At 36.6% G+C, this 16,203-nt stretch overlaps 1 protein-coding gene across 2 annotated transcripts in view; it reads right to left on the reverse strand.

The window, feature by feature from the left end:
- The window catches only part of LOC117410617 (partitioning defective 3 homolog B-like), a 239,626-nt gene that overhangs the window by 19,571 nt on the left and 203,852 nt on the right, over positions 1-16,203 (reverse strand). Inside the window, exon 21 of one of the 2 annotated variants that reach the window (XM_059032166.1) lies at positions 13,399-13,534. In XM_059032166.1, the coding sequence (XP_058888149.1) occupies positions 13,399-13,534 (136 nt within the window). Of the gene's footprint in view, positions 1-13,398; positions 13,535-15,434; positions 15,586-16,203 lie in introns of those variants that run through there. The other variant, XM_059032167.1, reaches the window with a different exon arrangement.

A 16,203-nucleotide genomic window follows, 5' to 3' on the forward strand; every position in this document is an offset into this window, starting at 1 on the left:
CAACTGTCCATGATATACCCCCAAACTTCGACTGCTTAAGTCTGCCTGTCGCAAGTCTGAGCGCAAATGGATGTCGTCTGGACTAACAGTTGACAGAGAGATTTGGACCGATCACCACAGCAGCTACAGGCGTGTGCTTGCTGCTGCCAGGGTGAAGTACTTCTCAGAAATCACATCTACGGGACACGGTAAACCAAATATTCTCTTCAAAACGATTGATCAAATCCTGCATCGATAAATCCACCTCCCATTCTTCATCCTTCTCTCTTACCTGCCATGATTTCTCCTCATTCTTTCGGAACAAAATCGACACCATATATTCTACACTTTCCTGCCACAAATCCAGTATAATACTTGACCACCTTGACTCCCCTCCGATTGCCCCTCCTGCTCTCTCTTCCTTCATTACTGATGTCTCCAGCCTATTGTTGAAATCAACTACTGCCATATGCCCCTTGGACCCCTGGCCAACAAATCTCGTCCATCTCTGTGCTTCTGACCTTGCTCCCTCCATTATGCACACTCTTAACCTGTCTCTGGTTTCAGGCTTGGTTCCTGCTGCCCTCAAGACTGTCCGAGTAACGCCAGTGCTCAAAAAACCCTCCCTTGACCCGGCTGTCTTATCTATCCATCTTCTGTCCCATATCCAATCTTCCTTTTCTCTCTAAAACTCTTGAAAGGGCTGTAGCCAGCCAGCTGATGAAAAATCTCACAGATAACAATCTGCTTGAATCTCTGCAGTCTGGCTTTTGGATGCATCACAGTACCGAAACTGCTCTGCTCTGGATTGTAAATGATCTTCTGCTTAAAGCTGATGCTGCTGCTCCCTCTGTCCTTGTGCTCCTTGACTTAACTGCTGCTTTTGATACCATAGATCATAGCATTCTTCTTGACCGTCTTCAGAAGTATGCTGGGATGTCTAGAACCTGTCTCTCCTGGCTGTCCACTTGTTATTATTATTTATTTCTTAGCAGACGGCCTTATCCAGGGCGATTTACAATTGTTACAAGATATCACATTATACATTATTTCACATTATACAGATATCACATTATTTTTTACATACAATTACCCATGTATAAAGTTGGTTTTTTTACTGGAGCAATCTAGGTAAAGTACCTTGCTCAAGGGTACAGCAGCAAAATCTTGGTTGTAATTAATAAGCAATAATTATCAATCTCTAAATCTGCATTGGTGTACTTAATGTTACAAGATCCATAGCTTTTTAATTGGATTACATCTTTCTTATTTACCAAGGGTCATTGCTTTGAAACCTAAAATCCTGAGATGAGAAACAGGAAGGGAAAAGACATGGTTGACCTAAGGGTTATCAAAGAGGTTCCTTATATTCTCGAAATGCATTGATTAAGATCTATAACGTTATCTAGATCAAACCTGCAGGCCATTGTTTCTCCAGCAACCAGAAAAAAAATTAAATAAATAAAAATAAAACTACAGTTGATTAAAAAATAATTGTACAACAATTACCCTAAATCACGGTCTTCTTTGTATATTAAAACTATAACCATTTGAACTTTAAATTACTAATCTGGAAAAATGGGTACAAATTTGTAATTGTATATATTAACAAAATAATCCAATATACTATTACTACTTTTTTTTACCTAACATTTTTTAACCCTTTAGATCCTAGTACACACACACTGTTTGAACTTTAAATTCAGGATGTACAGTATTTTCAAATATTTTAATGCCAAAGATTACTTAAGGAAGCAGCATCGTCTTTTACTTCTATAGTGTTGTATTTGAAATTGGCTGCAAATTAAAGTATTATAAAAGAAGGAACTAAAAGATCTGCAACATAAGAAAAAGTGGACCAGTGATAACGTTGCCAATGCTAAGAAAATGTAACCAAAAAAAGATGCAGCACATTTTTCGTTGAACATTTTATAAACCAGCCTATCAGTACAAAAACTTTTAAAAGAAGATGTATCCTGCTTAAAGTATAAATCATGTGCTTTACTTTAATGAACCTTGCAGCCTTGAACACAGACAGCTTGTTCGTTTTTGAGGCATTCCAAACAATGCTGTGAAAGAATTCTGTGGTTTGAAGCAGATATATAAAAAAGCTCATGGCAGTGACTCCAGGTAAGACCATAAGAAGAACAGACACACAGAAAGCATTTACCTGGTGAAGAAGGTCAAAACCAAGTCATGACTAAATTAAGGTGAAATTCTTGGACACGGCTCTTTTTAATTGTAACAACAGCAGTTTCTCTTTCAAAACCATCTGATCCAACCATCTGCATATATAATCTAAAACTATACTTGGGTATAATTATAGAAGTGTCCTTTTCAACTGTGTTTATTTCCTCAGTCTTTCCTTTATTTGCCTCTGAACAACAGAAGACTCTTGGATGACCCATATCGCACAAAATGCAGACACAAAATCCTGCTGTGTCACAGTAGAGATGGCACGTGACTCAGAACAACAGGACCAAGCAGCTTATTTAACAATCTATACACACTTTTTGCAAGCTTGAATGCAAACTGCTTTCTCGCTCTCCAGTTCTTAGTTTTTGTTGGGTGGGGGTAGATTTTATTAATTCATCATTTATTGACCACCTTTTCTGGAATACTTTGGGAATGTTATCTTAACCATTATACTGCATTGGGAGGTGCACACTCAATATGTTTATTTTTATTTTATGTTATTTTGTTTTTGTAGTTTTTGCTAGTGACAACACAGTACTATGGTTCAGTCGCATCTGCTACAATTAAAAAAATAAAGTAGGGGAATTCGGGAGAAAGAACGGTCTGTGTTGTGAAATGTGCCATAAGCAATTTTAAAATGTAGCTAACGTCCCAACAAGGAGATAAGCAGACCCATTTGAAAGGTAATGTGAATATTAACAATGAAGTTGTTTTACAGTTCAGGAGACTGGTGCATATTCAGAGACAAAAGATTATAGAGGCAGAATCAGTTGAAAAAGGCACCTTTTTTCTTCAAACATTCTAAATATGAATCATGTGAATTCAATACAATAGAAGTATTTATTTTGGGATGCAGAGTAAATTGGGAGCGCTCTCTGTCCTTGCAGTGTGAGTGATTACAGTGCTTGGTCACGGTTGCATTAAGGTAACTTGCCCGACAACATAGTATTCTATTCTGTATACTCGGGTCAATTTACACTTATCTTGTTCACTCATTACCTACAAACTGTTGCCAAAGAATTAGTTTACTTAACCATTCCATGATGTCTAGGTTTTAAACTTGCACTTTAGGTTTATTGTTTCTTGTTGAGGAGGAATTGTTTGTTGAAATGAGAGACACTTTATATTTCTATTTACTTCACCTGTGTGTGCACAACTAAATGAGCACTTTGGGTGTTTGCTGATCAAATAAATTGTGACAAACGGCATATGCAATTTATTCGACTAAAAGCATCCATCCTGACACAGGTTTAATAATTAAACAGCTACAGGTGCAGAAACTTGTTTGCTGTAAACTACTCTTTAATCTCATTAATAATAAGGAGCTGCCTCCTCTGGAGCGAACGCATGAAGTATTTCCTTTAAATGGGTTATTTTCCAGTTCCTAGACCTGGCTCTCCCTCCTGTCTCCTAACCTCTGTGTACCTCCAGCTGAGAGGGCACAACTTTTGATGGACTGGAGACTTCAGTGTGAGACTTTGCCTGTCACTGGCCCTCCATTAGCAACAGCTAAGGGATGCCCTTTGCGTGCCAGATGACCCATTCTGTTTTTTAAATCACATCTGGGAGACAGGGCACTGCTATCTTCTCCAGGTAGAATATCCCCAGTGTTTGACATAATCCAGACCACACACTGACAGCTTTGAGTAACAGTTTGAGGCAGACATGCAGACCAGGGGCCTCCGAGCAGAATGCTATTAGCATTGGCCAGCTGTAGCCCAGCTCACTATACACAAATACCTTGTAGGTTTAGTTATTTTCATTACACTTCTATACATGATTGCTTGTTCCGAAGAAGAAACATCTTTTTCATGTCATTTTGGGAGTTTAATGTTGGCCGCTTTAGGTTATCAAGTCATTAGATTGTCGTGTTGTAGCGGAGCACGTTGGCATACTAGTGAGAACAGATTTTGAAATTTACATAAAACAAATCAGATATAATAAATCTGAAAAACAGAAAAACAAACAAAACGAAACAAAAAACACAAACCAAGGATTATGTCCACTAAGGGGTAAATCCATTTAGCAGTTCCTGACAGGCTAGTGCAGCTGGATAGGCACCAGTGACTGGGAGAGTCTTCTTGTCCCTTGCTGTGGTTTCTTCGATTATTAAAAGAAAATTTAAAAAAAGTATTTTAAGGAATTAAATCCAGGTAGACTCCCAGGAGACCAGGTATAGTGCTTTAACAGCAGTGAAAACTGTTGCCTTTACGAAATGGTCTAGTTGAAACCCCTTTACTTTACAATGTTATGTGGTGATAATTATGCTACATGCTCCCAATGCCTCATTATTGTGCTTGGTTTCAAACTAAATAACTAACTAATAAAATACCCAATTGAAAACCCATTTGATTGTTTGTTTGTTTGTATGTATGTATATAATTCCATAGAGGTGCAGTAAGCATTTTTTCCTAGAGCTTTTAGCTGACCTACTCCTCTAAAAAACATGCAATAATAGTCTGTGGATTTCTGAAGTTATATCTCAAAAGGCTCAAGCAGGTGCTTTCAGCAGTGCATACAGGTTAAGTCTCCCAGGCAGTCTTAAGCTTGACTACCAAAACAAAGTACATTTTTGTGATTAATAGGCAAAGCCGACCGAGGAGAGACACTTAATTAATTTGAATGGTGTGCAAAAGTAAAAGCTTTTATTTGTTTTAAAGGATATCATGTAATGGCTCGTCTATAAAAGTACTTGACAGGTCAAATAAACACGTCTAGAATTCAGATCCTGAAATATGTAAACATCCTTTTATCTAGGTGACAGATGCTCTGGGTCAAGGCTAAATCAATAAGTGCTTATTTTGATTCTTCTGACGCCAAACCAAACACAGTGAACATAAATAAATTCAGAGTAAACTCACATTACTTGTCGAATGCAGCTTCCCACAATTAAATTTAAATTGAAAATAGAGGTAGACTATACCCTGGTTAAATCACATCTGGATTCATACCTAAATCCAGATTGATTTCCAGACTGTTTCCTAATGCCTACGATAGATTTCTGCAATCAGTTTTTGTTTTCAGAAATTACAGGATGCCTTTTCCAACAAACAGCGTATTTTGTTTGCACTTCCTTCCTTAAATACAACTTGTCACTTGCATTATGTATAGGGCTTCTGATTTTCGGTTTTAACCAATAAAACACCCCCAATACAAAGAAATTAAAATCAGTGGATAGCCAATAAACACTGGAAAAGCGGTGGAAATGGTTAATCAATTCACGTTGACTTTACCCTTTAACCATTAAAAAATAAAACCTACTACAAAAATAATAATAAATACATTTCCCAATGCTGCTGGGCAATGTCCCGCCTTCCTGACTTGCATCTATCATTGATTTGTTCTCAATACTTTAAACACACCCCAACTACTGAGTGACAGCACATTCCTACTATTGGAGACTCCGCTTGCGAGATTTAAAATGAGATTACAATCGGGAATAGAGGTTTGTTAGCAGGATTTCAAGCTGTATTACAGTTACGATACGGAGGACTTAAATTATAATTGTGGCGAAATGTACAAAAATGCCTACACACAAAAACCCCAGAAGAATGTGCCCATGACCATAGAGATTTCGTTGTGGAAGACAGCAATGGAAAGAAGGTACAACTTAAGTGTGCAAGTACTGTCGAGTTACTACTATACATATTTAGACAGAAAAAAAAAAGCATTTTGAAAAGTAACCGAAAACACTAATTTCATACAGTATATCAAAAACAAAAGCCCCGGAAATAGCTCAAAATAAGCACAGAAAAATACAATTAATAACACAATTAAGAGAAGCCCTAATTATGTAGTTATTTTTGATGATGTGAGATACATTTACTTAGTACTTTTTAAACATCCTATTATGGGATACAGTCAACCACTATGCTTTCTTCACAGATCTGTATCACACATGTTCTGTGTTACATTTTAACTAATTATTAGACCTTTTTCTATATTCTTTTAAATGTGTTTTCAAATAGCCTTTCAATGTTGCTTTTCAAAACTTCTGTTTGTCCCTTTCCCATTTAGCCAATGGTTAAATTAAGCACTGTTACATGTGATTTTACAAACAGTGCTAGACACACAGCAACATGAAGTGTACTGAACTGCATAACCACATTTTGCACTAAGTAGAATCTCTCTCATACTGAAAGAGTGCAACCAAACTCAACAAACAGGACACTTACTACAGGAAGGATTCAAAGTTTAAAAACAGGAACTCAAATTGCTGCCACCTGATTATCCAGAGATATTAATATAAACAATATAACTATTCTCTGAATAAACCAGACAAACAAATCGTGCTGGGTCTGACACAAAGTGATCTGATCTCACTGGTCAATTGTATAACCACTTAGAGCTGCTGAGCCATCTGGAAAGCAAAGGCTACATATTACGTCACCTATTCATAGGAAAAATATCCTAAGGGGTTTTAGCCAATTACTTGGGATTTGGATGACCCATGCTCAAGGGCCTCCCTTTAACACCACTCATGAAAGACTGAGCTCCACACAGAGGATTTTTTTTTTGTAGTTCAGTTGTTCAATAGTGAAGACTGTTGATAAACCTAAAACACCGCAGACATTAAAAATGACCATATCTATCTATAACAGTTTGGGGATCTGGGAGCTGAGATGTGCAGGTTTTCAACTATATTGTGCAATGATGGCTATCACAACATAGTTGACTCGACATAGAGAGATCCTAATCATTTTGGCTAAGCCAGTTAGGGTTCATCTGCAGGTCTATTTGTTTCCCTGTGATTTTCAAACAGGACAAATGGGAAATAGAAGAACAAACAGAGTAACCAGCTCTCAGGACAAAAAAGTGACCGAATTCCACGGCATTGTCAACCATCCACTATCGAGGCCTGTTCTCATCAATACGTTTGTGCTCGAGGGGTCTATACTTGGTCATGTTTATCCTCCCTGTACCCAATTGATCTTCTCAACTCCCTTGCGACATGTTGGGTGCAGTTTGTAAGTAGATATACGCTACTGTTTATACAAGTAAACCTGACAAACTCTGGTCTTATACTACAGTCCAAAACATTAACAGTGACGTCAAAGACACTCAAATACAAATAAAAACATACTGTAGCATGTAGTTTATATAGTGAATTAAACAAGCAATGACCAAGTTTTTATGGTATTCGTTCATTTGAGTTTTGTCAGCAAAAGCATTAGGGTTTGTGCTGACCTATTGGAGTAATTTATCCAGCACCACTGAACAGATATCCTAAAACAAAAACAATAAAACATGTAAACATATCTTTTTACAACTACAAGACTAGATTCACTCTAATCGGATTATCTCCACATTCTTGACTACTTTTGACCACAAACAAAGGACTAATGTGCATGGTGTGGCTTATTTTGAGCTCTTTCAAACTGACCTTGACTAAAACCAGTCTACCGATCAAAGCAGATTAACTGGTGAAGTTTGTTCTTCAAATCCATAATTATCTTAAATACATGCCATGTACGTGCTGTTACTGACTGTGTCGCAATTTGTTATTGCATGGGTAAAACCAAAGTCTTAGTTTTATAATGATTACTATTAATACTAAATGACAATAATACTGATAGTAATAATCCAGTAGATACACATACTTAAAGAAGGTGAATTTCTTAACAAAAAAATAAATAAAACGTGTCTAATATTGCTCCTTATGATTACACGATTGAGTGCATATCTATATTTCATTAATACGTCTGTGTAGGTGTTTCCAAGATGTCTAGACTTTCTTCTCTTTACACTCAGCCCTATTTGCACCTGTTTTCACGGTTTTGATTTATGTATGTGTAACTACTGGACAGTTTGTGCTGGATGCATGTAACTTATATCAAATGAAAGGCCACAAAATGTTATTTCATATTATGCAAGTTGCAACAGGATCAGGCATACTATATGTGGTAGTGATGAGAATATATGTTTTAGAAAAATAAAATAAAAAAACGTTTTCCCCAAAAAATCATATTTGGTCACTGCTATATATTTTGTAATCATAGATGGCTCAAAAAAACTTCAATATGAAATGAACATGGGAAAAAATGAAGCAAATTGTGAGAAAAACAACTGAGCATAATTGCAACTTTTTTGAACAAAACAGAATATGGATCACTGAAGATAACTATTTACAATTTTACATGCTGAGGCCGTGTCCCATTACATTGTGTGCCACACTGTAAAGCAGTTCCTGCCTGGCACAAGACAGAATGGATGAAACTCACTCACTCCCTTGTCATAGGTTGAAGTTTGTTTCATATCCTATATGTATGATCCATTGTTTACACATTATTAAAACATGTCTATTATTACTTTACTGCACATTGCTTAGAAAACTGTAGAAAATAAACTACCAGTATGAAATAGTTTTCTGACAATAGAAATTCTGCACAATCCTATATTTTATGGAAATGCCATCCTTTGAATAGTTGCTTTAACTACCAAATCACTTAAGTTGTGTGTAGGGTGTCTCCTATTGAATAAGAGATGCCAGCTCATACAGTTTGGGTGAGAAGACTGCTAAGCTAAGGAAAACGCATCTCTAAGACACCCTACTCTTGATGTATTACCTTATTGTAAATCACAAAAAATGAACACTCAGGAACAACTATGACAGTATATAGAATTGTGACACATTTACAGGAAGCATGGGACAACTTCCATACAAGACAATAGTACTGGAATTTTGACAAACCTTAACAGTGATTGGTTGATTTATTATGCCTTATAAAAAGACAAAATAAAGCTTATTGTTCTCTTTGTTATGCCTAAAAAACAGCCTTCATTTGTGTAGCCCACTCTTAACAGACCCCTAGGTGTCTGGTCTACTCTTTCTGGTTGTTCAATTTCAATGACAACCTAAGAATTTATACAGGGAAAAAAGTACCCTTTGAAATTAAGTACAGTACCTTTAAAATCTAAGCAAAGCTTTGGTCACGTTCAGAATATTCTCTCTATCTCAAAATGTGGAAAGTCTAAAAAAAAACCATGTGTCATGCTAAACAATAAGACTTAAACTTGCACTCTTCCTGTTTGGTCTGTAAAAAATAGACTTTGTTATACACTTATCTAATAGCATAGTTCAAGAATTACAAGATAACCTATACTGTGTTAGTAATGTTATTTTATTTTGTGGAAAACTTGAACTTTGGGTTGATTTAGATGCTGTCCAACATAAATCGTCTGGGATGTTTTAAAATGTTGGCTAGAGAGTGTCAGCCTACTGAAGGGATTACTAATTGTTTTGTCAGAAAAAAAAGACTTATTTGCATTCCAATGAATAGGCAAGTTTCTAAAAAATACTGTTGAAAGTCCCAGTAAGCACTTATCTTTCAAAAACAATTTAACACAGAAAAAATAACTCTCACCAGTGTGAGAGGAAACACATCCCACACAGTATTTATTACCAAGAAATTGGAAGATAAAATGAAGCCACGAAGAACAAAAACAACAACAAAAAAACCAATCAAAACAAAGCACACAAGCATCTTCCATGAAACTTAAAGCAAGCAAACGTAAATTATACTGTTTATACTGTAGCAACACTTTAAATGATTTGAATTCTGTTTAAAGTTAACGTTGTGATTCTGAAATAGGCAGGGGTAGCTCATTACAATCTTCTGAATATTTATGCCCACCTCTATAGCATGCACACCTTGCATTCTACTCTTGAAAAAATGTCCTAGAATACTTTGGAATACTATAAACCCAATATACTGTGCACCTCGCATGATGCTGGTATATAGCATCCAGACAGTTGTGAAACAGTGAATGTTAAAACTGAGACATGGCTGACGTCTAACTTTACAACTGCAAACAGATTATAAATGGTCATACAGAAAGCACATTGATGGAAATAAGACTTCAGTTGCACAGCAATTTGATCCATTCCTGGTTTTACTATGAGTTTAAATCAGACACACATGTGCTTATACACTGGGGCTGATATCAAAGCTCATACCAAAACCTGGAATGGGTAAAACTGCTATGCTGCTAGGTGTCTTATTTCCATCGCTGAAGCATGCCTGAAACTGGCTGTTTACTGCAATTTGTCTCCAAAAAATATTTTCCTAAGACTTTGTGTTAGATTTTAAAAGACAAGTATGTCTTAGATGTTACTTTTTCTTTGTCTTTCGTCTCACTTAAAAAAAATAAAAAAACCTGTAATTGTTCCCATAGCACTGCCGTCTGTTCAAATCAGTCTAAGCTATGACATCACCTTGTCACACTGCAGTGATGTGACTCTTGTTAACACAACGCACTAGAATGGTACTTCCTGATTTTACTGGAATGTAATCTATCAGAACACAAACACAGGCCCATTATTCCTGTATACAAATACCTGTAAAACATACAAACAAGTTAAAGCTTGACTGACACTCATTAGAAGCTATTGTCATTACCACTATCATGACTACATCGATTCCCAATTTAAACAGCTTAATGACCATCTGCTGTACAAGTACACCTCACTGTAAAACACCAGGGCTAATTCACAATGACGCTGTTAAAATGAGAGTGGAGCGCTCATTAAAAAAAAACAACAACAAAAAAACACATATGTTGTTACTGCTGCTTCCTCAAGGAGATGGGTCTCAAGGGAAAATGCACAGAAAGAAACTCAAATACCTTCCTACCTAATACACTAACTAATTAAATACTTGCTACTGGTTGGCATCTGAGAAAGCATTTATTGAAGCATTTCATATAATTAGCACATTACCAAAATAAAAAGTGTGGCCAAGCCCAGTATATCTATATCACTGCACATCTAGTTATAGCTACATACACAAACATTTTGTATAGCACAAAAGGGAATACATGTGTTTTGCATTTTTTTATGTTAACACTGAAAAACAGAATGAGGGGAGACATTTGTTTTGACTGGCATTAAAAAAAGACCACAATGGTTGAGCAACCAGAATCATAAGTTGCAACATTCTCCTTTGTGGTTGATCATACTCCCCCCCCCCCCCCCCAAAAAAAAAACATTCCTGGGATTTTTTGGAGCTACACCAGTGCAGAAATTACAGTAAAATTTGTGAAATAAACACATTTTTGCAAGCATGCCCAAGAATTCTAAATTATGCCAAAAAGTTACAGAAACATAACTAGTTTGACTGTGCCATGGGAGTCCTTTCTGACTAGTTTCTTCAATGTGTTAGCAACAGCATTTTTTCATTGCAACCCATATTACAACAGTAGCATGAATGAAAGTTCTATGACATTAGCATCAACCTACCAAAGCACCACATCACAGGTGTCAGTAACAGCAGCTCAGAAGAGCTAGCTAGGTAAAGCATGACAGTCTGATGTTTAAATTCTAAAATTACTTCAATTCATTAAGCCCATAACTGTATTAAAATGATTTCATAAAGCGTTTCATACCTGTCTCGTCTAAACTAAAGTGATACGAAAAGAAATGTTCCACAGTCTGCATAAATATATATTTTTTAATATCTATCTATCTATTCACATATATCTCAATTGGTATGCCCTGCTGTGTACACTGATTTTGGAATTAGCACACCCGCTAAAAGTAATTTTTACACTGTCTGACTTTCTGTGTCTACAACGGATTTCACTCCTGGTTGATAAATGCATGAAAGGAAAGAACAGTAACTCCTGTTACAGTTGCATTTTTGACCTCTTTCAAGTAATGATGTGCCCTGGACATCTGTCATGCGATCATTACCACAATACAGGCTATTCACTCTGCTACACGGCTGTATGTCCTAATTTATAGGAAGAGAAAAAAAAATCCACTAGAAGATTTTCATTTGTCTCTTTGATGATACCCTGTTTGTTATGCTGCTAGGTCAGCTGAAGAAATACATCATTGAAATTGGCCAACGATCAGAACAAGCTTACAGTTAAATTATACCTTTTCCTCTGCAAAATGACTGGTTTTAAACTATCAAATTATAATATACAATTTATCAGAATATATCCGAATGTAAATCTAGATTTGTGTGATCTATTTGAGTGGATACTTCTATTGATCAAGTCTACGTGAGCAACCAAAAGGGCTACTGCAGCACTAAACTTCATCATGTAGGAGGGTTCAACACTACAGTTGGATTTCAAACATGCTTATACCAGTGACAACCTCAGGGAGTATGCTGAAGCAAAGGTACCACACAAAGTGTTTACAAAGCGTCCACAATACATCAATCTAATCATATCAAAGTATTTAGCTATGGTGCCAAGGTTTTAAATTAAGTATCTAGTTCTGGATTCCAAAGTTAAAACTGCAAAGTTGGTGGCTTTTAGGAGGTCTGAATTGACAAGATTTCTTTAAAAGAAAAAGAAAAACCCATAAAACTACAGTTTGCTTACACTCACTGATCCCCCACTCTCTTTTTTTCCTATCCTGTTATACAAAAATGTTAAAAGGGACTGCTTAGCATCAGATCTTAAGAGAGGATCACCATAAGGGTGCAACAGAACAGTTGTGTTTTCAGGGCAGGAAGTTCACCAAGGACAGGTTGAAGTTTGACATGGAGAGTGCAAAGATTGTTTGAACTGGGAAATCAAAAATGAAAACCTGTTCACAAGTTATATTTGTGATTGCATTATAATAAAATCTTAAAGATGCATCCCTGAGAGTGAAGATAGCCTTATTACAAGTTATGCTGCTCAACCTTCGTATCTTTATCTAACCTTTCTTCAGCTCGTTGCAGTGCTTTCTCTATTTTTACTTGACGCAACTGGCAAGTTGTATTACCTTTATGTTTTAGCTGATAATACACCTGCGTACACAGCTATTTCTTAGCGATTACACGCAGAATATTCTCTCAGACACTTTGCTAAAGCTGGCAGGATCATCACAGATGCAGACATTATTATTTAACACTCTTTCTGACAGTGTAGCTGGGATAACCCATGTGTTTGAGGTTTGCAGTAGACTAATGCAAGGGCATAACGATGGTGATGATGGTGATTGAGAGTAAGGCAGAAGTGGCTGGAATATTCAAGTGTGAAGCTAGGTGAGAAAGCCGAATATTGCTATGCAACAGGAGTCTTCTTTCCACCTCTGCAGCATAACAGGGTCGGTGTCAATACCGTAACGTACCTAAACCGTGGTGAACCGACTCACCTCTAGGCTGTACTGTATCTCCGTCTTCTGGAGATCACAAAACACTAGCTTTGCAGAGCTCAGTTGAAGTATGTTAATTTAAAAGAAAACATTTTTTAAAATTTGCACATAAAAATAGTTAAACTTACCCTGTGCTCATAGTCAGGGCCTCTCCATCTTCCTTCGATTTCCTCGTATGGGGGAGCGACCCCCTCTCTTCTGGCCTGGTGATACTCCTTCCTCAGTCGCTGGATCCGGTCTACATTGCTGGCTGCGCCCTGTCCGCTGTGAATCACAAAGAGAAGCACAGCAATGACCTTTCCTGCTGTAAATACAAGGTCATCTTTGCCTTTCTGTGATCTCTTCAGCTTGTTGGCAAAATAAAATAAATCCAGAAACAAACATTGCCTAGGAACCAGAGTTTTCATGTCAATCCTTTGAAGCAACTAACCCTCTGGTGTAGTCTAACGTGATTCGGAATAGCCAGGCTTCTCAAGACACTGCCCTTCTTTACCGTATATTCTGCTTAATTATTTATTTTCAGAAATTAAGTTGTCAGCATAACCATTTATCTTTATCGTATTCGTCTTCCAATTAGAAGCGAAGATACTATTTACTATCCCTTAAAAACATCATGTCTCTCTGAGCATAAAGGTAGATAAGTGACAGCATAATTCTGTACTCACAGTGAATCATGAATCTAAACTTCTGACAGCTATTTAAATATATGTGCCACACTGAAACGCGGCATTTAAATTCAATCACCACCACATGAATATATGCATGCACAAAATACAATATGATATTATATGCTGTAAATCAATGGTCAGAAATGGCTTTCATATACTACTGACAAGACAGCATAGTTTCCTTAGTCAGTAAAATCTAAACATTTTTTTTTCTGTTGATTTGGGGTAAAATGCTTTGTAGTTTTGATTATAGTAATAGCTAGCTTTTTTTTTTTTTACTGTGATGACTAAAGATTTACGTCAACCTGGAACTCTTTTGAACCCCTTCTAAAAGAAAAACATTTTATAGAAATCCTGACGTTTTATATTCAGCAGTACAGACTCTTAGTCTCTCATAGAAGTACATGTAAATCTGCAATGAAAGAACAGTGCTGTACACAAGCTTAATCTCTGCAGGAGTACATGAACAATATTTGGTTTAAGAGTCAAAACAGTGTACAAAGAACAAAAGACACCACTGTAATTGAGGAAAAGAATGATCAAACACTACTAGAGTAATAGCTTTATATGTACGTTTGATTTAATTTATTATTTACTTAACAAAAAAAAAAGAAAACTACCATAACACTGAAGCCAGGACAGCATTCAGTGGGCCCTATTGGCAAAGCTTTAACTTATATAGCACACAAAGCACTGACAGTCTGCCCTCTAAGTCAGATGCCTGTCTTGCCCATCATAACTGAAAATAGAAGGAAGATACAGCTTTTGTATTAAAGAATAAATGTGGTGATTCTACTGATTAAGCTATTGAGAGACAGCCTTCTAATAAAGCCATGGTTAATGTTGGTTACATATTACAGGAGTATAGAAATAAACACAGGGTCAAAAAAAAAAAAAAAAAAATGCAGTAACTTATAAAGTAACAGCCATGCACAGAGAAAAATGGAACGCTGCATTTCAATGTTTATTTTTACTTTCTACTCTGTGGCCATGCACGTTTTTCAGTGATGAAGCAATTTAAAAATCCTTTTTTAGTTGACACACCATACAAGAAGTTGTTGTTGTTTTATGCTGCTGTGAAACTCAAGACCTTTGAACAGAAAGCCACCTAAATTAAATTACAAAACAAGAACAGAAAACATCAAAAACAACCTTTGCTACTCTCCTCACTCTCAAACTAAACGCTTTCTACAAAACACGAAGCCATCTGCCTATCTGCTGCAAGGTTTTATTAACAAAGACTGCCATTCATCATGGGTAGTCCAAGCAATTCTTCAAGTATATAAGACAGAAGGCATTTATTTTATTGCTTGTTGCTGAGAGAAGTCACGCTGTTTTCATTTCAAAAACTTGCCCCACAGCTACTTAAAAACAGCGTCGCTGTTGAGAGGTTCGCCTAAGCGACCACCAGAGTCGGATTAAGCAGATGACTCCCATTACAAGGCAGCAAGCTAAACTGACAGTGTGCACAAACTTGCCATCTGTGTGGTGGCGAGTGACTCAACAGGTGCTGTAGCACAGGCTGGTGAAGATCTGTCATCCAGGTGGAGTTTCAGTAGTGCCCCATCATACATTTTTGTTGCACTAAATGCATGTGCAACACAAACACCATCACTGTTTTGTTACAACAGCCGACTGGAAAGGGCACTGTTGGAGAGAAGAAAAAAAAAAAAAAAAAGGTTTTGGGATCAAATGTCTGAAATATTACCTGGGTCTCGCCACGAATGTTTCAGATGAATTATGAACAGCTAAAAGTGGATTATTTGCCTTTGTTTCGTCCTCAGATTTTATAACCTCGTTTTTACTTAATATGGAATTTTAAAAGACTTAGGACAACATATTTGTGATCTCTTTAAATAGTACCGAATAGACTTTAAACAGATTCAAATAGCACTCCAAACACTGGTACAAAAAATGAACTGCTACTAAATTTGTCCGGTTCAGTTAATATTTATATAGTTGGAGACAGTAAAACATGTCAAATCTAATTTAAACAGAACTTACTTTTTTCAGTGGATCAACTCATTCGTAATGCTAATGGAATGTTTAACTATCGCTAGACGATGGGGAGTCAGAGTGAGTAGGCGCTACAAAAGAAACACTCAAGATTACGGCAGCCTGCTGTTTTTTTCTGTTTTGTTTTATATGTACTTTTCTGGATTCTTGTTAACAAGTTGCTAAGAGTGCCAAGCATGCCAAATGGATGATGCCACCGGGGGCTGACAAAACAAAAAAAAAAACCAAAAAAACAGTGCAACTTCAAGC

The sequence above is a fragment of the Acipenser ruthenus genome, chromosome 10 (assembly GCF_902713425.1).
Source record: "Acipenser ruthenus chromosome 10, fAciRut3.2 maternal haplotype, whole genome shotgun sequence".
Taxonomy (NCBI): domain Eukaryota; kingdom Metazoa; phylum Chordata; class Actinopteri; order Acipenseriformes; family Acipenseridae; genus Acipenser; species Acipenser ruthenus.